This window comes from Anas acuta, chromosome 17 (genome assembly GCF_963932015.1).
Source record: "Anas acuta chromosome 17, bAnaAcu1.1, whole genome shotgun sequence".
NCBI lineage: Eukaryota > Metazoa > Chordata > Aves > Anseriformes > Anatidae > Anas > Anas acuta.
The window spans coordinates 8,116,332-8,144,000 of record NC_088995.1 but is presented as its reverse complement, the minus strand read 5'-3'; the positions used below and the strand labels follow the sequence as shown (position 1 = coordinate 8,144,000).

The following is a 27,669-nucleotide window of genomic DNA, read 5'->3' as shown; positions in this document are numbered from 1 at the left end:
CCTTCAGGGACCAGCCTTGTCCCCAAGCCCCCTTCCCCTCAGGGACCAGCCTCGTACCCGCCCCCGCCATCCCCTCAGGGCAGGGCCCGCTCCCCTCACGCTCCCGCCTCAGCCCCGCCCCGCCCCTCCCGCCTCCCTCCCTGCCTCCCTCCCGCCCGCCCGGGACGCCGCAGAGGACGCGGTGGCGGCGCGAGAAGATGGCGGCGGCCTTGGCACGGCGCGGCGCGGCCGCGCTGCAGCGGAGCAGGTACGGGCACGGCACAGAGGGGCCGGGGATGAAGCTGAAGCAGCTGCTGACAGCCGGGACGCTGGGGGCGGGAACGGGACGGGGCTGCCCGTTCGCTGCAGGTGCGAGGGGGCTCCGGGCTGCCGAGGAGGCAGAGGCAGAGGCAGGCTTGGCAGGAGCAGAGCGGAGCTGCGCGCCCGTGCCTCCCGGTTTCTGAGCTCTCTGCTTGCAGGCTCCTTGGCCGGCCTTACCCCCGACAGCCTCCGCTCCTCTGCCTCCATGCCCTGGCCTCCTGCCGGGCACCGACACCGGCCCCGGGGAGAGAGCGGGGCCCGGCGGCTGCCCCTGCCCTGAGCCCGCGGTGCCCGGCCCCGAGCTGTCAGCACGTCTCGGGACACGCCGGTGTTGCAGGCTGGGGCTGGTTTTCACATTTTTACCCCCCGTTTTTTAGCGCTCTGCAAGCTTTCTGGTGAATTTAAGTCCGGTGCCACCTGGATTAGCTTTGTGTAGTTTTGTGACTCCATTATTTGCAGCCCGCAGGCTCCTAGCTCGCTGACAGGCAGCTGCTGCTCCTCTCCCAGGTGTTGGAATATGCGGGAGAGCAGGCCCTGTATTACAGCAAATTAGCGTAGCCTGGGTCAGGCGACTTGGTTATTCACGTTCAAGTTGCATCATGCTGCTGTGTAAAACATACAGGTTCTGCAGCAGCATGGGACGCCTCTGGGTTTGTAAGGAAATAATGTCCTGAGAGATGATGCAGCTGTGTGGCATGTTTGGCACCTGGTTACAGGAATCTGTATTTCGGGAGGGACTGTGCTGTTGTATTTGGGTTAAAGTAATAGTTTTAAGAAGCTGCAGCATAGGATGAAATACTACTAACATTGCATTATGGGGAAAAATAAAAAATATAGCTAGTTATCCTTGAGGAGTACACTAAAATATTGCTAGCAGGTACCCTCTGCTATCCTTATGTGACTTCTGGACAACGAATATACTATTTATAACTATTTTCATAACTAAAGAGAGAAAGTCAGTGTGTGACTCAGTAGCCATCTGAAATTCATTCTTAAAAATCTGGGAGAATCATAATCACTTCCTGAAACTGAATCATCTTAATGATGCTGTAGCTTTTAAGCTAATGAAGTAATTTTGTACTCAGCATGTATCTGATCAAGAGCAGATGAAAGGTCTGAGTGCCAAATGGAGACATCCCAATTGTCACATTTGCATCTCCAGAATGAGTGCCTGGCAGTCACTTTTCCAGCTATACCAGTTGGTCTAATAATCTAAATTACTTCTCGGAATCCATGACTCTTCTGTGTTCTCCCCCTTTTCACCATTGTGGTGAGGAAGGAGATGCATGAACCCAATTTATGATTGTCTCTTAAAATAGTTGCTGTTCATTTGGAAGTTCCTAAATGACACCTGTGTAGCAGACTAGTGGAGGTAGAGTGAGATTGTTTAGCATTTGGGATTATTCCAAAATTTCACCACTGCTTCTACAAAGGGAGTGTGGTTTGATCAGCGTGACTGAACTCACCTTTGTCCATTATAAGTATTATCTTTGGGTGGCGTTAAATACTTGTCAGCCTTATTGTTGCAGAAGGCGATGTTGATGCTTGTGCTGTGTACCTTCCCTGCAAATAGAGAAATGTTTTAAACATTCTTGTTTTCTCCAGCAAAAAACAAGTCACTTTATTGAGCTTAAAGTAGTTGTTTGCATGCTGTTGGATAAAATTGGTTTTTATTAGACTGGAAGCAGATCTGGAGAGGAGTAGCTCTCACCAATTTTAGTCTTTTTTTTTTTTTTTAATAACACATAGATCGTTGATCGTGTAGGCTAGGACAGTACATAAAACAAAAGATGACATTAGACAGTATTAGCTTGCTCTTTTAAAGACCCAGGTTGTAGTCACTAACAAATATATTAGAACTCCAAGCAGCCCAAGATATGGTACATGACATCATAACCAGTTGCCCAAAAAGCGCTATTGCTAAGATCAGCAAACACAGTACTCAAAGAGCCATCACCATTATGATAGAGTTAAGTTTAAAAAAACCATGTCAGTGTTCTTGTAGAAAAATGGAAATACAGGAATACAAAGCATCAAGTAGATGCAGCACTAAACAATGAGATATCTGCAGAAACAGTTGGACTTCTCATGGAGGTGAGGATGTACTCCTGAAGGAGGGAATAGGCTTTGGTAGCAACTTTATAATACTTGAGAGCTTTTCCCTCTTTGTTGTTCAGCTTCTGAATACTTTGTTTATGATTGTGTTGTAAAACATCTGTACTTGACCAACTGTTCCTTGTGTGTTATTTCACAGTTTGCTGACTAGCTGTAACTTCCTCATACATGAGAACCTGTGCATTAGAACTCGAGTCCTGTGGAAGCAGCCCCCTTCCAGGACGTTTTTCAGTGGTAAGTGCATCCTTCATCTAACCCAGTGTTAAAAACGGGGTTACTCAGAATTAGGCAAATTCTGCTCACATAATAGTGAGTATGAAGTTCTTGAGGTTAAAACAGATGGAATGCAAGTCCAGAGTCAGAGAATTACTTGATTTACCAAACTTCCATAGACACATGCTTGCAAATGGTGCTTTATACCTTTTGGTAGTTTGTTTTACAGACAGTAAAGGAAGAATGTTTATCTATTCCATAAGATTCCTTTATGAAGTATTATTCATTATTTCTGAACTGTTTTGGAATACTTGGGTAGCAAATGTTGTAACAATGTAATTAAAAAAAAAAAATCATTTGCTTTAACAAAGAGGAATATTTTTGACAAATATTCCTTAGCTATGGTTAAAAGCTTCTCCCTTCTAAAGAAGTGCCATCTGTTCCACAGTGATTTTATAGATAGGAAGAACCTTGCAGAGAAGCAAATTTAGGCAGCGGTTTAGATGTTGTCATTATCCAGAGCAGTACTTGGCTAAAACTGGAATTCTGAGGAATGTCAGCCCCCAAATTAGTAATATCAATGTTGGAGCTTAATAGCCATGGAGTTGTGTATTTTCCATTTGTGTCATATGCATCTCCCCGCCCCCCCCATTATCTTTGATCATTCTTATACTGCGTAATTCCTGTGTGTGTTTTTTATCAAGAAATTGCTTTGTCATTGTGACACCAGCTGCCCTAACGGTCTCTTTTAGTGTATCCCCTTTTTTAGTGTATTTGCTTTTTTTAAGCATCTTTGATACTTCAGCACTCATCCTTTTCATTGCAACGATCACTTCTGAAGAAACCTGTCTTAACAGGGCTAGCAGAAGAGAAGCAAAGATGTTAAAGCGAATGGCAGGTTCCCCCCTCTTTTTTTTCCCCTAAGGGAAATGTATATATTTATATTGGGATCTGTTTCTGTTGTCTTCCTTGGTAATGTTTTTTGCGGAGTTTGCTATTTAACACGTTTTAACACGTGCAAGCATTGCAATAGTCAGGCAGCTCTGCATCCTGTGTTATGTGCCTCCTTGTGTGTAAATAAAATTTGAATTTCATAAAATTCATCTTGTATTATTTTCATACTGGCTCACTAATGAAACAACTTTTCCCTTTTAGGCGTTTTTGTACAGCTCTTAACATACAATAAACTAGAGCTTAATCATGTAACATTAGTGTCAATTTCTTGGCTTCATCAGGTCAGCTGTATGGAAAATAAGTGACTTCATGCTTTCCTATAGTCACTAGTTTCAACACCTGGAGGGAAGTAGAATATTTTGTAACCCAAATATAATCAGACCGTGATCTGAGTACTTAAAGCAATGCTGATAATGTGCTAGAGGAAGGAGGTCTTGAGGAAGAGCGTATATGATGGAACCTTATTACCTGCAGGTTTAAAACTTTCCTGAATGTTTAAAATTTTCCTAGTGAAGATGATCATAGCAAATTAAAACCAATTGACCACAGGTTTAGTTTTCTTAATTACGTTCTGCAGATTACTTAGTTTTGTGAGGAGTCCACAGCTGAAAAATGTTTTTAAGAGACACAATACAGTTTAGTGGAGAGATTAATATTAGTACAGTGTTTTTACATATGTTTAAAAAAAAAAAAAAAGCTTTAATAGTTGGACTGAGCCAGTATTTTCTGTACTTTACGTACCTATGTTGTATCAATCACCCTCATTTAGAAACTTTTTAACATTAAATTAATTGCTTACCGTGTCCTGCAACATTTCCATGACCTCTGTTGTTTTAGAGTTTTTCTAGCAGGATTGCACAGCCAAGTGCCAAGCCGGGCACCGTCTCTGTCTCTTGCAGGGCGGTGTCAGAAGGGGATGTGAAGGCATCTGCATGGGTGCTGGCTGAGGGATCTTTGCAACAGCATAGTCATGAAATGAGCTTGACAGCTAAAATGGCATCCGTTATCAACATGAAATGCAGAGAAATAATGTTAGTCCATGAAGTGACTGACTCTGAAGGGAGGCATCAAACTTAATCTGTAATGGTTAATAAGAAAGCAACAGCATGTACAAGGTGGGAATTTGCTGAAAGCTGTTCAGCTGTGTTACCCTCTTTGTGGTGTAATGCACCTTGAGATGTCTATGGAAATCAGGCTCCAGCAGTTTAATGGGCATGGAAGAAAGAAAAAGTCTAAATATCGTTTAACATTTCTATCTGTACTTGTAATTTTAATAAATCAGGAAATTGAAGTAGGATTACATTAAATGTTTAAAGCCTGATTAAAATTAGGTGCTTATGCTTGGAATTACTCTAGCTGGACAAGGCTGTGAAGAGCAAATACTGATATTTTTTTTTACGAACAATTTGTTTGTAAACTGTAGCCTATGTGTTGTCATGGTAATGTAACAACTGCATATTACCTTCAGGTTTTGTTTCTTTGCCAGCTCAGGCATTGATCTTGTTTCCTATAGCCATTTCTTTGAGTTAACATGCCTGTCCAAACCCTTTGTCTGTTTTATCATTTATGGATACTTCATTATTGAAAAATGTGCTTACACAGCTTAAAGGAAATGGCAGCTTTTTTTTGGTCTAGAAATCAAAGTTAGATCTTGCAGGAAAAAAAAAAAGAGCTGAAATACATAATGCAAAATCGTTGCTCACAGGAAAGAAAGGGTCTTTTAAAATTAATTTCTTTAAAAAAAAAAAATCAAAATTAACTTTCTAGCCAACCATTTTCTAATTCGTACATATTTCCAGATTCTGATTTGGATTTAAAACTAGGTGCCTTGCAGATGATGTCATTAGGAAAAGATAACTCTTCTTTATTTCTACCCCTTATAATGGCCTCATTGAAGGAGTTTAATCTTTTCCTAGAAGGAATTCTTAGTTGTAACAAAACAGCATTTATATCATTGAATCTGGTAGTGTAGACTAGAACATGCCTCTGACTATGCGGTTTGCTTTATCATCCTGTGTTTTTTAATGTTTCTGATGAAATAAGTCTTTATTCATTCCATAGAAGGAACCTTATACTTTTATTCTAGTTTGCTGAATATACTCGATGGTAAAAAGAAATCTAAAACAGGTTAGCCTTATCTGAAAGGAGTTCAGACTTAGGGATGGTTTGAAGCATAGAAAGGTAAGTTAATGGTATGTTAAGTCCTAAACTTTTTCCTCCTGTCCTGAACTGGTTTCTGTTGGCTGATTTGCCAAGACCTGAGCTTTCCTTGCATTCTCTTGCTGCTTGTCAGATAGCTGCTGAGATGCTAGTACTGTTAGAGAACATGATGTTCAGCTGAAACTTCTAAACGGCAACTGCCTGAGTATGGTATTGTTGCCAGAGTCGGCAAATAAATCTTTTTGTCTTGGAATTTGTAAACGTGTGTGAATTTCATTTATACGTGAAAGGCAGGGGATTTTATTTTGTTGGGGTGGGGAGAATAGTAAGAATAATAAGTTTAACAATGACATACTGAATGTCTTTGCCAATGCTGATTTGGATAGTGATCACGGAAGCACTTTTTGTTAATGCTGGAGATGGGAACAAACAGCTCTTCAAATCTTTCATCAGCAAAGTAGATTGTTTGCTGCGGCTTGTGAAACACCAAAAGGGCTCTAGCAGAGGAAGAGAAATGTTCACATAGGTCTATCAGCAGAGGCTCCTGAAGTGGAAACAGCCTCTGGATACAAACCAGAAAAAGCTGCTCCCGCCAAGGGTTTTTTCTGTTTGCTAGCTGTGGTGAAATTGCTGAGCAGCTTTGCCTACTTAGAACCCAAGTTGTGGTGGGAAAGCAATTAAAGGCTTTAGAGCTAAAGAGCATAATTGGTCTTTGTACAGATATTTCTGTTGAAATGGTGATGCAGCTGTCCAGGCAGACCAAAGTTGAAAGGTTGTAGTCTTTGCAAACTTAAATGTCTATGAAGAAAGACTTTTGCTTAGGTGCTCTACCCAATCCATGTCCTTTTATTGAGCATTTTCTTCAGGACAGAATGTTTTCTAGAATCTAATTAACTGTAGTTGCTGCTTTGTTTTGTTTTTCAAATTTGTTTTTTTCTGAGTAAGAATAAAACTGTTTTCATATGATGATGTATTTTCAGACCTATAATTCAAACAATGTTTTAAATCATGTATGTAGGAAAGAAGTGAGCAAAAATATTTTGGTATAACAAAATGTGATTAAGAATTGGGCATGTTCTTGTAGCATCATAGATGAAAAACAGATGAATGCACCTGATCTGTGCTTTGTGTCTATGCATGCCTAGAAATAGAGCTGGTGTTACTGATAATTTTTTTTTTTAGTTGTTAATTTGTTCTTTCAGAGTCAAGCCCTAAGCCTGACTTTGATGGAACAAGATATAGGCCATTGTTTTTGCTTCCTGCTCATCCACGTTAAGGATTGTTGTGGAAATGACACCAAGCAGTGTCTGAGAATGAATTCCTTTGGGCAGCTTTTTCACTGTCTGGCAGTGACTTGTGCTCATTGCTGGGAACCTTCAGACTAACACGGACAGGAGAATTTGCTTAGCCTATTATGCCTGGAGAACTGTGAGGATTTGGGAAGGGAAATGCTTTCCCCCTCCTGTGATGGCTGTTGCTTAGTGACTGTCCAGCCTACATGTCTCACACAACGGCGTAAGGCTTGGATTATGCAAGAGGAGCTTTGTAGTTCTCGGTAATAACCTCGGAATAGATGTAATACTAGATGTCACTTTTTCCATGTATTATAGCAGAATGTGCCTATTATCCTGTTTACCAAACCTACGCTAAAGCAGGTGGTCATTTCCTTCCCTCTTCCAGTTGGGGAATTCCCAAATCGTGTGGCTATCTATAATGAAAGCTCTAATGACTGAGAAGCAAGAGGCTCTACAGTGCTGTGTTGTTCCCCAGTCACTGAGTTTTCCATATGGTAACAACACAGAAAATGTCATAGCTGGGAAGTTTGATAGAAATCCTGAAGTGAAGTCACGAGAACTGAATCCTAGCTCCTGGCGCTTTCAGGCAGCTCATTTGATGACACTTTTTGGGAAGAATGTCGGAGAGATGCAGGGAGAGAGGGCAAGAAGTTAAAAAAAACACTGATGACCAGTTCGTGCTGATCAGCTGAGCTTTGGTAATTTGGTAAGCTGCAGTAACTGGAGTGTTTAGGACTGTTTATAAATACCTTCTGTGTCATAGATTTCTGATGACATTTACATCATGTAAGCTGACGTCCCTTGCTGCATGTGTTAGTTTTGTTTGCTTTTTAAACAGTGTAATTGTTCTCTTTCCTTAAAGTCTGCTTTTCTTTGTTACAGACAGGAAGAAGTTTCATACTGCTCCAGTAGGACAAGCCTTCCGCCTGCGCCCCTTCCATGTTCTGGTGGCTACAGGTGGGGGATATGCAGGGTACAGAAAATACGAGGATTACAAGTTGGAACAGCTAGAAAAGAAGGGCATAGAGCTGCCTGTGAAGCTTGCGAGCGAGTGGGAGGTAAGAGACTTGTCACAAGTGTTTCTTATGTTTGATGCAAAGCTCTTTCTCCCTTTCCAGCAAGGAAATGTGTAGTTTGTTCTCTGTAGCTGATACATTTCATGGAATTAAAGTTTCTGTCTATTACATATATATCATTTCTGCTACAGTCGATACAATAATAAATTGGGAACTGCTGCCATCTCCTCCATCCTTAAGTATGGCCAGTGCTTTTTTTTTTTTTTTTAAACACCTCAAATCAGAATTACAGGAGGTAGTTAATCAGGTGAATGTATTTTGGAAAGAAAAAAAGGAGCTTGGTAAGTACTGAATCATTCAGAATGGAAGTCAAGTAGTCTAACGTCCCTGCTTAAAGTAGGGCTGATGCTGAATTCAAAGCAAGTTACTCATGGCTTTGTCCACTTGAGTCTTGAAAATTTCCAGGGACAGAGATTCCCCAGCCTCTCTGGGCAGCCCGTTCCAATGCTTAAGTATCCTCATAATGAAAAATACTTTCCTCATATCCACTTGGAACCTTCCCTGCATCAATAAGCTCTTGTCTCTCCATCTCCCGTAGTAAAGAGCTGGTTCCATCTTCTCCAACTTTTCTTAGATGCTGAAAGGTTGCAGCTAGGTCCCTCCTAAGCCTTCTCCAGGCTGAACAAGTCCATAGGCTGTCCTCACAAGCCATGCACTGCAACCCTCTGACCGTCCCAGTGGCCTTTACAGGGCATGCTCAGCATTTTTCTCAATTCTGAGAAAACTGGATACAGTATTCCAAATGTGGTTTAACATGCACAAAGTAAAAGGGAATGACCTTCCCGTGGCTTCTGCTGCTGTATGCTGTTGGCCTTTCTCACTGCCAAGGCGTGCAGCAGACTGGTCTTCAACCTACTGCCCACCTGCAGCAACTCTGCAGGAGCTGTTGGCTCTGTTTAGTGCAGTGCATTGTCTTACTTTTCCCACCTTGAATTGCAAGGTAGCGAATTAAGCACATTTTATAATTTACAGAATGAAACGCAGAAATCAAAATTGACAAGACTGAAACTACATATAATAGGATTCAAAAAACATTTAGTGCTGAGTATGTCCTAGTAGTTTTAGCTAAGGGTACAGCGTGTGCTGTATTTGTGAGGTTTTTAATCTTCTCACTGACTGCTCAATCTGTGCTACTTTTGGCACTTAGCTTACTTCCTATGTGCCTTCATGCCATATTTACTTTACAAGAAAGCTGAGACCAAATTAATACTTAATTAAAAATTTAACTGTTTCCTTTGTGACTATGTAGCAAGACATTTTTTTTCCCTTAGGTAACACCTAGATCTATAATGACACTTGCTGATCCTGAGGAATTTTTGCCTTTTTGTGGATTCCAAGAAGTTTTGATTTTTTTTGTGGAATTTCAGTGTTTATATCAGATTCATAGGTCAAATAGCCACTGAAGCATTGAAGAAAGAAATATTTCGTAACTTGATGTAACTGCTATATCTCCATCAAACTATTAAGGAGATATTGTACAACACTATGTTAGGCAGAGTTTAAAGTACATCTGATATTCCAAACGGTGAGGTGAGTGTGTCAGTACCATTTCTGAAGGCAAAGAGTTAAAAATTCTAGGACTGTAGGATTGTGTAGGAGATGCTTCAGTATGACCTTTAGCATCCCCTTTCTTTGCATTCCTAAGCACACTGCAAGTTTCTGAGTGCTTTTGGCCACGTGCCTTTAGGAGACAAGGCTGGAATTCTTGAATTCATTTTCACTAGTGACCCAAATCAGATATGATCCAGACAGGCCAGATGCTAACAGCTTAGGCTCATAGTTCCTGAGGAATCTCTGTAAATCTGTCTTCTGTATATTCTTGTCCTGCTGAAGTGTCTTAAACAGGTTTTATGTTTTGATTAAAGAAGAAATTGCTAAGTGGCCATGGAGTACTTATTTTAAAAGGCACTGTCAATTCAGTTGTGATACTTGAAAACAAATTCAATTTTATACCTAAAAGAATGAATGATTTAAAAAAAAAAAGTCCTTTATTAAATTTGCTTTCTCTCGTTATGCTGCTGTGCCGGTTTGTTATTACTGGTGGTTATTTGGTGAAGCTGCGAGTATTGCTTTTGATGAAGAGGCTCCAAAGAAATCACACAAAGCATTTCAAATCAATAATGGCTCCAAGTGCAGCAGATACTAGTGGGAGACACTAACAAATTTTCCTGGTCATTCCTGATATGCTTAGGTTTTGATGACTGCTTCTGTGGGAGGGAAAGGAAGCTTGACAGTTAAGAGGAAAAAGAAACTGTTCAGACATTGAAAGAAGTATTCTAAACAATGAAGAATTCAAGAAAAATAAGAGCTACATTGTTCTTCTTTGTTGGAAAGTGGAGGGTTTTTTTTTGCTGAGCTATCACTTTCCATTATTCTTTTTTTTTCCATTATTGCATCCGCAGAAGCACACTTAAGAGTGGGGAGAAGAGAGGCGGTGTCTTGTTTTTAGAGCAGAGGCATGAGACTTTGCATAGGTAAAAAGACACCAAGTGTGATTGACAGGGCTTTGAAAGTGGTACAGAACAAGAAATTGCTGCAAGTGATCTTGCTGCTGTGAACATTCAGCTCCCCCGTACCAACCTTGTGTTGATGGGAGAATACACCACCTTCCACCTGACACGTTGCGTGTAAGGCAGATTTCCTTGCTTCTGAGCAAAAGACAGATGTGAAATAGGTAATCATCATTGTTACACAGGCAGGGAATGTCTCCCTGTTGCAGACATACACAGCAGATATCAATATATGGAAGTGTGTATAGTTTCTGATTGAATTAAAGAGTATATTCCTATATGGTTTTGTTTCTTCTAACTTAATAAAAGAGTACAAAAAATAAATTTGTTTTAAACCAAGCATCTCTTCTGTTTTTCCACAGGGAAAAATAGAACGGTTGTTTCTTTAGCACAGACCTTTTCTTCCCATAATTTTCTTAGAGACATTATGTTGCTAATAGCTTGAGCTGATTAACGCCTTAGTGTGTCTCTTACTGTGACTACCAGTGAGGATCAGCTTTCATTTAATTAGATGAGGTAAAGCAGAGGGCTTGGAGGGAGACAGGTATCCATTTATCAGATGGAAGCTTATTGCTTCAAATCCTTGCTCTCACAGAACACTTCCTGTCCGGGATCTCCACGCATAGCATGCCATACATATGCTAACTAAGGCCTCTTGCATATTTTCCCTTAGGCAGGGGGCAGTGTTGCTATAGGGTGGCTGAATTATTCAGGGAAACCTTGGCCAAAGAGTGAGGTAGGATGAACAGAGTGACCAGTTTCTTTCTGGAAAGATGAATTTCCTGTAGCTGTCCCTTGCTTTCATAGTTTGTTCTGGTCTGATAAAGTGACGTAAAATACTGGGTTTGTGTAAGGGTCTCTCTTGTTGGAATGACAGCGTAAGCAAAAATACCGTGAACCTTTTACAGTTCGGTTCCCTTAGTGGCATCCGGTAAGTCAGATGACAGATAACACACACATTAAAAATGGCTTGATACAGTGAGGAAGTGCTTGAGTATAGATTTCAGATCTTGATTCTCAAAGGTAAGAAGAACCCAGTTTTTCCTATTGATGTTAGAAACTCCTGGTAGTTGTGTAATGGGATATAGGATATTTTGGCAGTACAATACAGAAAGCGCTTTTCTTGGCCCAGAGGAGACATTCAGTGCAAAGTTGAAAGATGTGTATCCAGATCAGGAAAGAACTAATAATGGAAAAAGCCTTTTTCTTTTTTGTATCCAACTTGTTCTGTTTTGGAAGAGTGAAAGGCAATGGGTGGTGAGTTGTTTTCTTATTCTTCATTCTTCGCGTGTTCTGATGTTTTAAATTGTATTTGAGAAAACATGTGATTACCAAGTATTTGTTGTAGAGCTGCCAGATGGCCATGATGAAGATGGGCAAAAATGTGAAAGGGGGGCGATATTTCAACATCAGGAGGAGGGTGTGATGGTGTGTGTGTTTTTTCTCTGCTCTCCGGAAAACTTAGCTGAGTAAAATTATGTTTTTCTATCCGACCGGTGGGATGGATTTTTGAATCCGTGCCTGCCTTGTCTCACACGGCTTCCTGAGCATCCTGCTGGGATTACGGGACAAGTTCTGAGTGTTTTGGGAGCACTCTGAGAGCAGTGCACCTCCTTGAAACTGCGTGTCGCCTTCAGGGGCGACCCCAAGTGTTGCGGGGCCGGGAGCCGTGCCTTGCTCCCTGGTACGGTGCCTTGTCCCGGGGCGGCCAGACGACGTCGTGGCCGCGTTCAGGGCCCCTCGGCTTTCTCTTCCTCTTCGTTTCTCGTGCCCTGGCTCCTCCTCCTCCTCCTCCCGGGGCTGCGGGAAGGCGGCCGCTTCGGCGCGCCGCTGCCTGGGGGCGAGGCGGGGCCGTGCCGCTTCCTTAAGGCGGGGAGCGCCCAGCCCAGCCGAGCCGTGCTGAGCCGAGCCGAGCCGGGAGGTAGGTGGGAGCCGGCCGGGAGAGCCGCCAGCCCGGGGCCGGCTTTGTTCGCGTGTCCGGAGCTGCCTCGGGAGGGCGGAGGGGTCGGGAGGAGGGCAGGCGGCTCGGCCCCGAGGCGCTGCTGCTGCCGGGCAGGGCTGCGGGGGGCGCGGGGCAGCCGCTCGGCGGTACGGAAGTTTGGGGGGCGGCGTTGCCCAGTCTGGAGCCCTTCGTGAGTAAGCCCGGAGGCGAGGAGGGAAAAAGGCGCCCGGCTGGAGCCGGCTCTGAGAGCAGAGGCTCGGCGGCAGGTGGGGCCGGGGGTGGGGGCGGCTCCGGGGGGCTTCGGGACGCGGGGTGCGAGATGTCCCCGCGGAAAGGGGCGGCAGGGGGCCCGGCTGCGGCAGGCCTTGTGCTGCTGTGGTTTTTCATCTCGCTGCAAAAGTAAATACCGCTTTTTTCCTGTTTCAGAGAAGAGCGCTTTGAGGCTATTTAACAGATTTTTTTTGTTTTTTTTTTGCACGGCTTTAAGTTCAGAATAACACCAACAAAAACCAAGCCTACCTTATAGCTTAATATACCGCTCTTTTCCCCTTCCATTTATAGGATGTAACTAAAACTGCAGTGTAAAAAAAAAAAAAAGTAGGAACAATCAGAAGTTTTTTCTTAATAAATTAAGAGATATCGAAACGCCATTGGAAAGACATTTTTTAAAGCAGAGAATTTCAGAAGCGAAAGATGGGCAAAGCAGAGCAGGGTGCATCCCGTTACCCAGCACCTCCACGGAGCGCAGCACCCTTGGCCAACTCATCCCCAGGCAAACTGGAAGAAGTGAGCGCACTACTCAAAAATCACGTGGCTGCGGCGAGCTCGAAGCCTGCTCCTGGGCTCCCCCGGCAGCAGGAAAGCAGGCGGCTGTGTCACACGCACAGAGTTCAGCAGCTCCCGGCTGGGTGTGCAGCACCTTGCGCTCCTCTCGCTGGGCTGAGTCCAGAGGAGCGGCTGGGAGCTGTGTCTGAAACTAAACAGAGAGCTGGGGAAGGAGTGGAACCGTTAACAAACCCTGCTGTGTCACTGCGTACCTCTCCCTTGACAGCAAGACCTTGTTTTTGCTGGCAGTTAGGCAGAATGCAGCGCTGGGAGTGGCTTTGCAGTGAACTTGCTGGGATGTCCACAGTGCATTTTTTTTAAACGGCAGTTCTGCTACCAAATGTAGAAAGTGTGACCAGAGGGCTCGAGCCCTCCGATGGGTGCATTCCAAGCCTAATGATTCATGCTTAGGATTCAAAACTGAGACCGCAGGTTTGAAGTACAGTTGCATGTTAGTGTTCCTTGCAACTGCCTTTGCTTGCTGTTTATAAAAACTTGAGGGTAAGGCTTGAGGCAGTAATGAGAAGACAAGTAATTAAACAGGGTCACTTGATTTGATGCTTATTTGAGCTGACAGAGCACAATGGTGTTGCATAGCTGGCAGATTAGCAGTTCACTATTAGATAATAATTCTCCAGGGATTTGTACCTCATGGTCACCGCTTCTTTTATTTACTTAAGATGCATTCTGGATGATTTCAAGCAGGTGAGAGAGCTTGGCACAGGTGTCCAAGCTCCTAGAAACCAGCAATCCTAAGATTCTTTTCCAAGCTAGTAACACAAGTTTTGTGGCATTGCCTGGATCCCATGAAGTCCAGCCGTTTTGAAGCTACTGTGTGAGCTCCTCTACCAGTTCTTGTTCCTTTCCCCGTGGAAAGCAGGTAAACTCAGGGTGCATTTTTCATTTCAGCCTCCTCACACTGGAGGAATTGTAAATTGCTGCTGAGGCAGCCGCAGTAAGAATGGCAACTTGCCATGTAAGTCAGCACGTAAGCAGGACTCTCAGATTTGCATCTCGGTGCATGTAATGAGGTCAGTAGAACAGAACGTAAGAGAAACATACTCATCTGAACTGAGTTTTCTGAATAAGTGGATGAAAAACCTTATAATGCCAATATTTGCCCCATCCTGGAGAGGAATCTCTTTTGAACCACACTGTTCTTTTTTTGATTTGAACTGAAGGGTGGTAGCCCCCATTGCACTGGGCAGGAGAACATTTCAATGTCCGTTCATTTTTAGGGAGCAGATGAGATGTTTAACTTGTTCCACGCTTTCACAGAATCAGGCTTGCTCAATCTAGAATATAATTCCTTGAAAGTATTTGGGAGGATGAAACTGAACTTCTACTGAAAGAGCTCATGGATTTACCTCCCTAATCCTTGAGAGAAAGCTATACAATGTAGGTAAGGTGGTTTTTGTGCTGTTGGCCTTCTGCAAAGCCATGCACAGCTAAAAGAGACAGTTACGGGGGAGGTAGAAGGGGGAGCAGGGCACAGCCAGGACATATGAGCTGCTCAGACAAGGGGTTGTCTGCCTGTTCCTGCCTGGCCTCACCAGTGCCAAACAAAATATCTCGCTTCACGGTTTTGTGAAGATCCATGCTCCACATGAAAATGATTTTAGTCAGATCTGATGAAGTGCCTTTTGAAAAAGCATTGTTGATTTTTCCTCTTTTTCTATCAATATTTTTTATTGGTGGTTATTCCCAACATTCCTGGCAAATTAAGAGGAATAATCCCCTGTGCTCCTTGTTGCCTTTCTTTGAATTTTGATGGGATTTTGGGTAACTGCTTGCATCATTTTACTGTACGTATGACTGCTTTTTTTTTTTTTTTTTTTTTTTTGCGTGTAGATGTTTTTCTGGTGCCAGCCAGAGAAAGATTGAATAGTATTTTCAAAATGAAAACAAAAAAGCTGATGCAGGGCTTGGAGAGGAAGGAGTATGTTTTGACTACATTCAACTGATCTTAAATTTGCCATCTTCCAATTAACTGTTTTTGTTGTTGTTGTTGTTGTTTATAAATGCAGTTGTTGAAATTCAGCTTGAACAACAGAATAAACACAGGCTTTGGAACTTCCTGTGATTTAGGATATGATGTAACTGTTTTCTTTTTGAAAACAAATACTTTCATACAGGCATTCCAGAGGTGTTTCTTGGGAATATCTGTAATATTTAGAGTTGAAGGCCAATCATAATACATGATTCGTGTTGGAATATTTTGCTTTCAAGGCCTGGGTGGGAAGCCTTCAGCTAGTTATTTCTAGATTTTCGTGCTGTCCCTCCCTTTTCTCCTGCCTTATCCCTAATAAAATATATCCCTTTCCCTTACATCAGAGCACCAGTGTTCTTTTTGATCTACTCTCTAAGGCATACAGCTTTCACTGTGTTTAGAGAACTTTGGAAAGAAGGATATAACAACATATATATGTTTCTTTTTTTAACCCAGTCTTTAACAGGAAGAAAAAAAAAAAGAGAGAGAAATTGATAGCCACTACAAAGTTAGCCTCTAAACTATTCTGGGTATTTGGTTTAATCTTGAGGTGAGACATAGCTAGCTCACTTCCCCTTTCTAAACCATGGGTCCTGTTTCAATCTGCTTTACCAGTCCAAATCCAGACAAGAGGAGGTGCAGATAGGTTTGAGATGCAGTCTGCAGGGTCAAAGAGGGAATTTTTTCTGCTTGTTCAGATTGCTGAGGTAGAAATACTGTAGCCCTTTGTCTTTATCAAACAAAACAAACAACAACAGCAACAAAATAACTTCCTTTCCACATGTTTTGCATTTTAGTTCTACCGGATGTAAAAACTGTGATGGTACGACAGGCACATAAAAAACATGTTAACATTTATTTTAAAACTCATTCACAAGCTGGCCCTAGAGCTGGCTTATTTCATTCACTAAGTATCTATCTATTATTAGAAGAATGTCCTTTACCTGTTCCCTAAGTGAGTCTTTTGAGATGGGAAGAGGTTCCAGGAGATGGATGTTGGTGTCTGACACGAGTTCGTGAAATGGGAAGATGTTCCTTTCCTCTCTGTTTGCTTCCCAAGCTGGACATTAAGAGCAGGAAAGGATTTTTGGTGCCCAGTAGTCTGGAACTGCCTAAGCTGCAGCTGCTGCACTGCAGAATTGAAGCTGGGAATTATCTCCTCCTCTTCTCCGCCCCACTTCTCCTCCCAGCCTCAGATTCAGACTGGCTCTGGGGTTAGCTGTGTGAGGCCGGCTGGCTGCTCGTCTGACTGGTGCATCGGTGCTCAGCAGCCTGAGACTGCAGGGAGTTCTTTGGAGAACTGAGTTTCGATGGCGACCAGGACTAGGGAGAAACAAGGACTGCTTATACGGAGAGCTTGTTTTTGTCTTGTGCAGAGTCATCTTTGTAGCGGGATGTTGAAATATGACACAATGCCTGTTTGTTTGCAATAGCTGCAAGCCTCGTAGCAGAGATTCAAGTGGGAAACAGAGGGAGACCAGCGGGGGAATTAGAAACTGTGACGTCGTGTCCTCCCTCCTGTGCCGGAGCAAGCAAAGAAAGGAGAGGTAGAGGAAAAAAGACTGAGCCTTGCAACCAACCATCACCTTGGCGATGTGTCAGTCAAACACCCTGCAGGGACCAGATCTGCATACAGGGAAATGGTGAGATGCTATAAAGCTTTATCTAACCCTCCGCCCTCGTGCTACAACCTCCACAAAGTTAAAATTCATGTCCGGAGGCTGCGTTCAGGGAACGGCGGCAGCAGCAGCTGTGCCGGGGACCAGCACTCACAACTGGACAGTCCAGGCCCGGCTGGCTCTGCCGGTGGTACACCAAATAGGAGAACTCGTTTCAGGTACTGTTTGGTGTTTTCTGCTTTGTGAGAATGGTGACTGAACGGAGAAACGAGGGGAGGGAGGACGGGAAGGTTTCTGGGCAGAAGGAGCGACAGCCATCTGCAAAGCTTTTGTTTGGCCTAATTACTATAAAGCTCCTTATGCATTGAATTGGCAGAGAAGGGCATGCTGTTATATGACAAGGGGAACGAGGAGAGGTTTTTTCTTTTCCTTTCCCCTGTTCTCCATCACTAGGAGAACAGAAAAAATAGCGAAGGGACTGCTCTGAAACCAGGCCAAGGCAGTGTGAAGCCTGAGGGCTCTGGAGCGAGCTGCCAGGATGCAGCTCTGCCGGGATTGGTCCAGGAGCGACTGCAGTGAAGGGGGGGAGAGCAGCGGCAGGGGGAGCGGCACCTCGGCGTGGTGCTGCCAACACGGGGCTGGCCCTGCCAGCCCTCGAGCAGACCGCAGGCTCACGGGTGGTGAGGATGGGAGGAAGAACATGAAGTGCTCCTTCCTATTCCCATGTTGAGTCAGCCCCACCTCCTGCTGAGAAAGCCGGCTTTATCTCTGCTGAGACAGCACTTCATCTCCTTAGGTGTTCGTTGTTGGTTGTTTTTTTGGTTTTTTTTCCTTCTTGCATTGCGATGCGTAGGTAATTCATTGTTTTTTACATATTAATTTTTGGGGGAGAAAGAAGTTGTTTGCTACAGGGAGAACCCCTGAGCCAAAAGCACCATCTTGTATCCCAAAGTTGTGACAGTTGTACCTGGCTGTGTGTTTTTTTTAATTCTGATCCAAGTTTTGAAAAGAACGTGTTGGCAAGAAAATTTCCCTTTTAGTTTGTCAGAAGACTTGAATATTCTGCCCTCATGTAGGCAGTGGGGTCCTGGAGAGCCTCTCATGCAGATCTCCTACAAGGATCTGAACTGAGACACATGATTACCTCTGCTAATAAGAGGAACAATTTTTTTTTTTCCCCTTGGAGAGTTACAAGTTCAAATACTGCCTACAGCCATTTGTACAAAATGAGTTTGCTTTCAGTCAGGACATCCACATAAACAACTGCACTGATGATTTTTTTGTAATGAGGCAAAGGCATGATTGGGCTACAGAGACTAGATAATCTTGCAGCACTAGCAATATCAGCTTTGTTGCACATGTTCTGTGTTCAGCGCCAAGGGTACCCAGTAAAAGATTTAAGACCTGGAAAGATGTCTTTTGGAATCAGTTACTTAAGCATTGTATTAATTAACACAGGAGTGCCACTCCTGTTGTTTCCCAAGTAAGTGCTTGTTTCTTGAAGTCAGTTAATGGCCAACAGGTCCATGTAAATTTGACTCCAATATTTTTTGTGTTACAAAATACAACCTAAGATACAATCTAGTCAAGATGTCTTCAACACAACGAACCCTCCAAGGGAAGTCAATTGCTTAGATTTCAAGGACTTCTTTAATCAGAGTATCTGCTCATTCCTTAATGTTGCTTATCCATAAAGTTCTGGGATTTAATGTCCCAGCATCACAAGAGTCCTGGCTTTCAGGGCACTGTTTGCTGTCCGCTTCGACTATCTAAGATCCAGAACAGTCAGAAGCAACATTTTCTGCGGATGTAATGTGACATTTTGGAAGAAAAACCTTTGCTCTCTGTTATTTGCATTGTAAACTATTGTGTTGTGTCGTTAGTTGGATGAAGGATATTGTTGGTTGGGTTTGTTTTTGAGGTAAACCGGTTTTCTATTTTGGGAAGGGGAAGAACTTGCCAAAATAAAGGAGTAAGGACTTGCAGAATTGATCTTCACTTAAGGATGAGCAGGATTAAATCATCCCCAGCTATCAGAAGCTGGCAGTTCTGAGGCTGAGATGGCTGACCCTCTTATGTTGTGTATGTAATCTTTCAGGTTGCAATTTCCCCAGCTGGCCCTGAGGCGAAGGTTGGGCCAGCTAAGCTGTATGTCTAGGCCTGCTCTGAAACTCCGTTCTTGGCCTCTGACTATTCTCTATTACCTTCTGCCTTTCGGTGCTCTTAAGCCCTTGACCAGAGTGGGATGGAGGCCTGTGAGCAGGGTAAGTGTGAGCAGATCTCTTCTGCTTCATGTATGTTAGCTGTATGATACTGAAAGGCGCTGGCAGCAGCTGGGTGGAAAGATATTTAATATAGAACAGGCTGATGATCACTAGCATGAAAGCAGAGAGGTGCAATTCACGTTTCCCTTTAGTTTTTACTGTTTATAATTGTTGTGTCTAATTGCTTCACAGATAAGTAATTTTTTGGTAGTGGAGAATTTTTGTCCTCTAATGGCCAAGGTTTACCCTGAAAAAATTACAGAAATATTTTAGCTTATTCAGTCACCTCAAACTGTCAGGGCTAAGATAAGACAGACCAAACTGCTTGTCCAGTTCCCTTTCCTGGCCACACTGAAAGGGTCTCTTGCCTCTTTTGTAAAGAGAGGGTTTGTTCCTCAAGTTCTTTGAGCATTCAGTCCAGCCTGTCCAAATGATAGATTAATATAAATCTCCGCTCTGACACTATTGTGTAGTGTGTAAGAAATTGTGTGAGTGGATATTCTCTTTAACTATCATGTGATTGCAGAATGCAACAACCACATTAACATTTTGATTGAAAACTGTAACAGAATCACAGTTCTCAAGATTATTTCCTTTAAATACCTGTTCTGTTTGATCCTGCCAACTTGAAAACCAGATGCTTTTCAAGAGGAGGACTACTAGGAAATATTGACGGTTTTTGTGACATTACAGTTGTACCTGTATATTCTCTGTGTTTGCGGAAAACTGCAAAACTGATTTTAGAAATTAACACTGTATGAGGCACGTCAAATAAAATGGCAAAACATTTTTTCTTCAGTACTTCAGATTATATAACCAAAGGCACTGTTGATTTAGAAGTTTTTATCTGAATTAAGATTAGGTTGATCATTTCTTCCTGAAATATCACTGTATTTTAATGCAGGATGGTGATTTCTGAGTAAAATCTTAATTCACTGTGTTTGATAGGATGGACAAGCTTTCAGGCAGCATGCACTTGTTTGTGTTTATGGCTATATTCTGCAAGACCTAACAATGAAGGATATGATTAACACTGAGAATAAATGATGAGCCTTGCTAAGGAAAAAAGAGAAACATATATAAAGAACTTGGAAGTTAAATGTAGCTGAGTTGCACTGTTTGAAAGATTGTACTAGATTCAGCAGATTACTACTTATTCAAAACTGATCTCCAAAGGTTCAGTTCCACTGCTACCTCCCACATGATCATGCAAGCTTTTGGGCTGATGCTAAGTACCACAGACCTCAGAAATGCTACCTACTGGAATTACCAACAGGAAAAAGCTGTACTCTGTCCAATTATATCAGTATTATATATAACTCTTACCAACATTGTTTCATTTGTTTATTCTCGTTACTAAAACATATACTTTGATGCAAGTCCAAAGGTAAACATATTTTTGCCGGAATAAACTTTATTCTTGCAATTAGCAACTCCCGTTGTTGCAAAAGAATGAGTAAGGCCGGCAAAAGTTTATACCAGGTTAGGTGCATACACATGGGTTGGGTATTTTTCTTCAATTATACAAGTATCATTAGAGATACTGGGATGTAGAAAATACCTTCATTAGTAGATATATCTGAGAATTGTGTTATCAAATACCGAGAAATTATTTTTCTCTCAGTTTTCATTTGGTGGTTCATAGAGGAATATTGGTAATGTTATGCTCTTCTGATAAGTATTCTACTAGCACATGTATTTTTCTGTAAGCCTCACATTGGGCAGTTTCCAGTAATTTGAATCACAAGCTTCTGCCTGCTAGGGAATAAAGTTTCTGGCTTCAACATAAGGTTATAGTAAATCTCATCCTATCCCTTATTTGCTCTCATCACAGTGCAGGGAGTGAGGATGTAAGCGCGATGTTGATTTTTTGCTGACTTAAAAGCTACTTCACGTGTGCTAAGGGAGTGTTTAGCAGAACAGCTTGATCTGTTTTGTTTTATGTGAAGAAATGAGAGAAAACCATCAATGGGAAGAACTGAAGGACATCCTGTTAATTCTTTCTTCAGGTTGCTCTGTACAAATCGGTACCAACTCGACTGCTCTCACGAGCATGGGGTCGCCTGAACCAGGTGGAGCTGCCTACATGGCTTCGGAAGCCTGTTTACAGCCTGTACATTTGGACATTCGGAGTAAACATGAAGGAGGCAGCTGTTGAAGATCTGCATCACTATAGAAACCTCAGTGAATTCTTTCGCAGGAAGCTGAAACCACAAGCACGGCCAGTCTGCTGTTTGCACAGTGTGGTGAGTGAAGGGAAATGAAGGCTTAACACTACGCTACCAGCTGCCGTGCTTCCACCAGAGAAAAATGTCTGCCTGCTCTGATGGATGGAAGGATGAGGAATGCATGAATTCCTAATGCATTTCTTTTCTTTTCTTCTTTTCTGTAGATCAGCCCCTCTGATGGAAAGATCCTTAATTTTGGACAAGTAAAGAACTGTGAAGTGGAGCAAGTAAAAGGGGTTACTTATTCACTGGAATCTTTCTTGGGACCTCGCATCAGCACAGAGGACTTGCATTTTAGGGAGGGTAAGTTTTGATCAGTTGCACCTGTTCTGCTTGGTCCATTACAGTGTTCTCAGAGATCAAGACAAAATACTTTCTCCCCCCCCTCACATTTCCTGGAACAAAAGCAGTTCTCATTTTTGTTCTATTTGGGGATAAACATGTCACTGTTACAGTTCTGGTTGTGCATGGGTAGCATTATACTGTCTGTTTTGTTCTGATTCATCCAGTTAGACTGCTTAGTTACTTTTTATGTGGTTATATTAACAATTACAACTGATTCCAAGGTCTGCTGCTGTAACAATGCTACAGCTTTCCTGCTGACAGACTGAAATGTGCCTGAGCACCTGGTTAGCAAAGACCGTACAAGCTGTTCTGTAACACGTTTTGTGCACGAGCACTATACTCCGTTGACTTGTGTTGTTACCACTTCTGCTGCGTCTTGAGCAAGGCTCAAGGCTTTGAGCTTTGATGAGAGAAACATGTTTTGCTAAACTGGAGGGGGGAATAGAAAGACCAGGTTCTGCAAACAGTTATTTTCAACATGAGCACAAATGCAACTACTTTATTAAATAAACCTATGACCTTTTCACAAATTCTGTTCTCAAAAGGGTAGCTTTAAGAAAAATTTGGTGTTAAGTGGATTTCAGTTTCTGCTGCTCTATTTAGGGAAAAGTAAACTCCAAACCAAATGAATATCTAAAATGATCGAAAGAGTACAGGCTTCCTTTGTTTTAAAGAGAAAAGAATACTTTGAAATAATGGATTCCTGGGTTTAAGGGTATCTTTTTCTAGTCTTACTAAAGTATGTAGACTGCATTTAGTCCTCTGTTTTTAGCACAGTTTCTAATGTAGAGTGCTCAGCTATGGTAAATAATGGCCATAGAGTATCTTTAACCCCATTTTTTCCATGGTTTCTTTGCAGCCTCACCTGGTAACTCCTTTCAGCAACAGCTAGTCACAAAGGAGGGGAATGAGCTCTATCATTGTGTAATCTACCTTGCACCAGGGGACTACCACTGCTTCCACTCGCCCACTGACTGGAAGGTGTCACACCGACGTCATTTTCCAGGTTGGTTTCTGTTCCTAGAAAATAAATGGATGGAAGTAATGCTGTAGGCCACTACTGAATGAGACCTGCTAGCAGAACACTTGTACCTGATGGATAATGGGAGCATAGTGATTTGTCATATGTGTTTATGAATAGGTAATACAGTTTAACAGAACAAATCACATGGGAATTGTGAAAGAAGTAATATTCTATTCAGGCTGTCCTAATTCCTTCAAATAATTGTCGATGGAGGCTGACCTGACTTGTTCACAGAAAAACGAAAAAAAAAGTTCAGTTTGCATCTGAAATATAGTTCTGCAAGTTAGAGTAAACAGTAGCCTTAAATATGATCTCTATTCCTGAGCTTTGAAAATCTTCCTGTAATAACTTTTATTTTTCAACTGATTGATGTTAATAGTATTTCCTGGTCAGTTCTAGGTAGCTAAAAGGCTTTCTTCTGCAGTTTTAGTAACTACTTTTGTGCAGTTACCAAAGAGAACTGGAAGGGCCTGCTCTCAGGCACTGGATAGTTACAAGTGAAAACACATTCCTAAGCTGTAAGAAGGCATTTGGCTTCCTTTTAGTAGCCTGTAACCTTTAATGTGACATGTTAGATGTATCTTAAGTGGTTACTTGAAGGCTTCTTTCAATTCTGTCTCTTACGGCTGAGACTACGGACTAGTTCTTAAGGTCCTGACCCTAATCTCTCTTTATCAGATGACAATTAGCAGTAGTCATCATTTGTGAATAGATGAAACTGAGATGAAGTTGGCTGGATCTTTGGTAGAGGAATAACATGAGATGCTAAGTCCCTTCACCTCCTTTTGGTAACAGAGAAGTAGGTATGCCTGATGCGGGAATAAGCCTCAACAATGGCAGATATTTTGAAAGGGACTCTTAAGTGCAGCTTTTGCTCCTTATTTTAAAGGCAGGCCTCCACTGTTTGGAAACAGTCAAAGTGAAAGCTGTAGAAGGGAATAAGTGAAAGCCAGGGAGCAGAGGTAACAGGTCAGCCTGAAAAGAACAGTTTCTGGTTATGAAAATTTAAATCCTTTTTTCTCTAATAGGGAAAATTGTCAGTAGTGCTCCAGATTGTATTCGAGCCCTGCAGCAAAGGATAAGAATGGTCTTTGGTTTCCTAGTGACTTTGCTAGGAGAAATATAAAATCATATGAGCCATTCCTGAGCAATGTTGATCTTTCTGCAACCTTTTTATTTTCACTATAGCCTTGTTTTTTAATTGCTATGCCTGAATTTCTCTCTTCCCACAAATACGTGACAGAATTGCTTACTGGATCATCTACAGTTATACTGAAAATACCATTCAGATAACATTACAATACTGCTACAAGACAGACAATTGAGTTTGAATGTTTTCTTGCTGTTGCAGGCTCTCTGATGTCTGTGAATCCTGGAGTTGCTCGCTGGATCAAGGAACTGTTCTGCCACAATGAACGGGTTGTCCTTACAGGTGACTGGAAACATGGATTCTTCTCTTTAACAGCTGTAGGGGCAACAAACGTGGGCTCTATCCGCATCTACTTTGACCAGGTGAGTAAAACAATAGTAGACAACTTTCTGGTTTTGATGTTTGAGGTTCGTGAAGCAGAATGGAAAAATAGTAATCTTGTGAGCCTGAAATTAAGGTGTTTCACAGCCGTTGATGTTCCATGCTGATGATATGTTTTAAGATTGATTCTCAGGGAATCATGTGCAGTATCAACTTTTTTTAAATATTACTATTGCACTTTTTGAATTGTAAGGTCCTGCACTGAAAATGCCTGGATAACCAGAGTCTGCAGTTGTGCTAATGAATATAGAGTACTGAAATCCTCAACTAACAGTTTCTTCCTTGTCTGTACAGGACCTGCATACCAACAGTCCCTTTTATTCAAAAGGTTCCTACAATGACTTCAGCTTCGTATCCAACAACAACAAGGAGGGAATACCCATGAGGAAAGGAGAACATTTAGGGGAATTTAATCTAGGTTCTACTATTGTACTCATCTTTGAGGCACCTAAGGACTTCAAATTCCACCTCAAAGCTGGACAGAAAATCCGCTTTGGAGAAGCCCTTGGCTCTCTATAGAAACTCTCGCAGCAAGAAGGTTTTATATGCAAAGGGACTTTTATCACATCACAGAGTTTCACTTAACAAGTGTATATCACTCAGCAGGACCTGGGTGAGAAAAATGGAAGATGTCATTGCTATGTTCAACTTTGAGAGTATTTGGCCTATATTTACCTACTGCTGCTGAATGCAGAAAGAGAATTGAATGAACATGTTTGTATCAGGTACTGCTGCCTTTAAAGATCTTGACTGTGGAGGTTTCTGTCCTACCCTGTGCCTGTAGTCTGATGTTCTCCCCCTCAATGTGCCACAGGATATCTATGTTCACAGAACTTAAAACTCCCTTTCTAGCCTTCCTAGACCATGCAGGTGCAATGGGGAAGGGTAGAAGTAGAGATTAGGTTTATTTAAAGGGACATTAAGAAGTTGAGTCAGACCTCGTACCTTAGATCTGCTGTATTTCTTTTTCAGACCTTGAGTAACAAATATATTCTCATCTTTATTCTAAAACACTTCTCTGAAGTCCTTGTATAAAACACATGGAGAGCCATTAACTAGTCCAGTTAAATGGACTATTATGGCTTCACAGTCCAAACTAAGCAAAATGCACAGACTGCATCAGAAAAGTAAGTTATACATCCAATTTATTTCCTAACATTAAACAACTTTAATTCTTTTACTTAACAACATCCCTTGAAAAATGGACTTTGCACTGCATTTTAAACCTGGAACCACTGTGTCTACATTCCATACAATGAAACTGGTGATAGTGGATTTTTTTTAATATTAGCTGACAGGTCCATATGTCCTGTTCCTAATCCATGCTTTTATTTTGCTATTCCAGGCCTTAACAATCTTGTTTTTATTTAAGAAAGAGTTCACCTCTTGAATTAAGGGTTGGAAGACACAGAGGATGTTTCTCATGTGATGCTATGTATCTTCAGTGTTGCTTTGTCATTAAATTATTGAAGAATAGTTCCTCTATTTATAGGGCAGTTTCAGATACTTCAGGACCAATTTTAACGCATGGAGTGCAATACCATACATACTGACAGTACATTACAAAGAGCAGCTCTTGGAAGCAATCCCAGGTTGCCTCCCCGGTGCCAACTTGGCCATCCTATAATGCACTGGCACCTATTTTGTCTTATCTAAAATATAAAAAGCCACTCCTACTCTGACTTCTGCCCTCAGACTAATTTTGCTAGGACTGTGCAGGGGCCTGAGAGCTTTATGCTGGAGCTTCATCCTACAGCAGAACTTCAGAGCCTCACGGTAACTTAACATCAAGAAGAGTTAACAAAACACCTTGGATCTCTTGAGCACGGCACCAAAAGCCCTGACCCTGGTGCCAAAGTAAAGAAGAAGAACTCTGTTTTAAAGCAATGTATCAATTATTTTTAGAAAATAAACTGTTTCAAGTCCAGCCGCTCAAACATTTTGAGTTGACATTGCTGTCCAGCGCTTGTGGGAGTGGACATGCTTATAAAACTTGCCTTTTTGATCTCTGAAAGATTTCTCATACTACTTTCTTGCTTGAGCCTTGGGTGTTTTTTCTGCTACTTCAAGGAGATAGTAGGCTTTGATCAGCTGTGACTTCTTTAAGAAAAACTTACCTTCTTTGTATGCACTGCAGAAAATAGAATATAATTTTATTGTACAAATGTCCAGTTTGCCAAGTCCTGTATGCTTAGCTTGTCATCAGGAATGAAAGGATGATGAACTGTATGTAGCAACGTAGTCCAGCCATGACTCTAAGATGATGGTGGCTGCTCAGGTGACAAGCAGGAGAAAATTCATTTGGCTCTGAGAGTCAATGTTTCCTCACTTAACATGGGGAGGAGTTTGAAAGCTTGAAGTGGCTGTTCGCCACCTATCTTGTTAAAATTCTTGGCAGTAGCAAGTTTACTCCTGCAGCAGTATATTACCACATATAGGTTTCTAGAAATGTGCACTTTTAAACCACTGAGAGTAAGAAATACTAAGGCAAACATCAGCCACAGAGGATTCAACTGTGACTAGCCTCAACTTCAAAGACATATTTATAGCAGACAACAACTTAGTTCCAGTGGATGAGAGAAGAGATAATCTCTTCTCCCTTCTCCACTGGGGCCTATGGCATCCAGATGGAGCCAAAGCAACTTTAAGCTTTAATTTCTTGCTACTCAGCATCATCTGCAGGATCTGAAGGTTACTGTTATTCAGTAATGGAGGATGTATTAAAACAAACATCTGGTAACCTAAGTCTAAGAAGTGGGAGAGGATTCAGCAATGCAAGTAGCTGGTTTTGTGAAGGTCTTAATACTGTGCAGAGCTAGCTGATTAACAAACATTACTTGTGCAGTGGTCAGCAATTGCTCTGGAGCTGGAAGCAAAGTTCATAGAGGGTACTGATAATGCTGTGAATTTCTCCTGCATGGAGAATCCATTGAATTCTTCAACTGTATCAGTAGCACGGTATTTTTGTATGTCAAAGTGTATGACTAAATGACATTAACTCATTTAATTGCAAACATTTTGAAATAAAGAGTCTTATCTGTGTTGCTTATCTTTCTGAAATGTCAGGGTAACCTAAACTAGGTATTGTGAGTGCAGCATGAGGTATGTTTAGCTCCTGATTTGTTTGTGTTTTTTTTTTTTTAAACCAGCTATGGTCAAAATAAAACAAGCAAGAGTATTTAAATTAATTTATAAAATAAAAATACCATACGTGGACTAAGAGAATGTATACATCTCTTCCATACCCCCCTGCTATGAAAGGGGTAAGAACTGAAGAC

At 42.0% G+C, this 27,669-nt stretch overlaps 2 protein-coding genes across 18 annotated transcripts in view; one reads left to right on the top strand and one right to left on the bottom strand.

Annotated features, from left to right (window-relative positions):
* Positions 1 to 90: 90 nt before the first annotated feature.
* On the top strand, positions 91 to 27,440 carry PISD (phosphatidylserine decarboxylase). 6 transcript variants are annotated; one of them, XM_068701341.1, is made up of 8 exons: positions 91 to 247; positions 2,555 to 2,649; positions 7,920 to 8,095; positions 21,273 to 21,509; positions 21,656 to 21,794; positions 22,696 to 22,842; positions 24,212 to 24,372; positions 24,686 to 27,440. In XM_068701341.1, exons 1-8 carry the CDS (start codon positions 198 to 200, stop codon positions 24,908 to 24,910), a joined length of 1,230 nt encoding a protein of 409 aa, XP_068557442.1. In that variant the 5' UTR covers positions 91 to 197; the 3' UTR covers positions 24,911 to 27,440. The 6 variants fall into 6 exon arrangements, with proteins under 6 accessions (XP_068557442.1, XP_068557447.1, XP_068557444.1 ...); XM_068701343.1 differs by lacking the exons at positions 91 to 247; positions 2,555 to 2,649; positions 7,920 to 8,095 and adding exons at positions 12,391 to 12,544; positions 16,814 to 17,023; positions 19,098 to 19,263; XM_068701345.1 differs by lacking the exons at positions 91 to 247; positions 2,555 to 2,649; positions 7,920 to 8,095 and adding exons at positions 14,305 to 14,792; positions 16,814 to 17,023; positions 19,098 to 19,263.
* SFI1 (SFI1 centrin binding protein) overlaps positions 20,595 to 27,669 on the bottom strand; it is a 35,496-nt gene continuing 28,421 nt past the window's right edge. For all 12 annotated transcript variants that reach the window (XM_068701301.1, XM_068701307.1, XM_068701303.1 and 9 more), the window contains one exon: positions 20,595 to 22,856. The gene's annotated coding sequence lies outside the window, so the exon portion shown is untranslated. The remainder of the gene's footprint in view (positions 22,857 to 27,669) is intronic.

Coding starts and splice junctions, on each gene's coding strand:
- PISD (XM_068701342.1), top strand. CDS start 17,021: ATGGTGAGATGCTATAAAGCTTTATCTAACCCTCCGCCCTCGTGCTAC. Junction 21,510..21,655: donor TCTGCTGTTTGCACAGTGTG/GTGAGTGAAGGG, acceptor TCTTTTCTGTAG/ATCAGCCCCTCTGATGGAAA. Junction 22,843..24,211: donor ACACCGACGTCATTTTCCAG/GTTGGTTTCTGT, acceptor TTGCTGTTGCAG/GCTCTCTGATGTCTGTGAAT.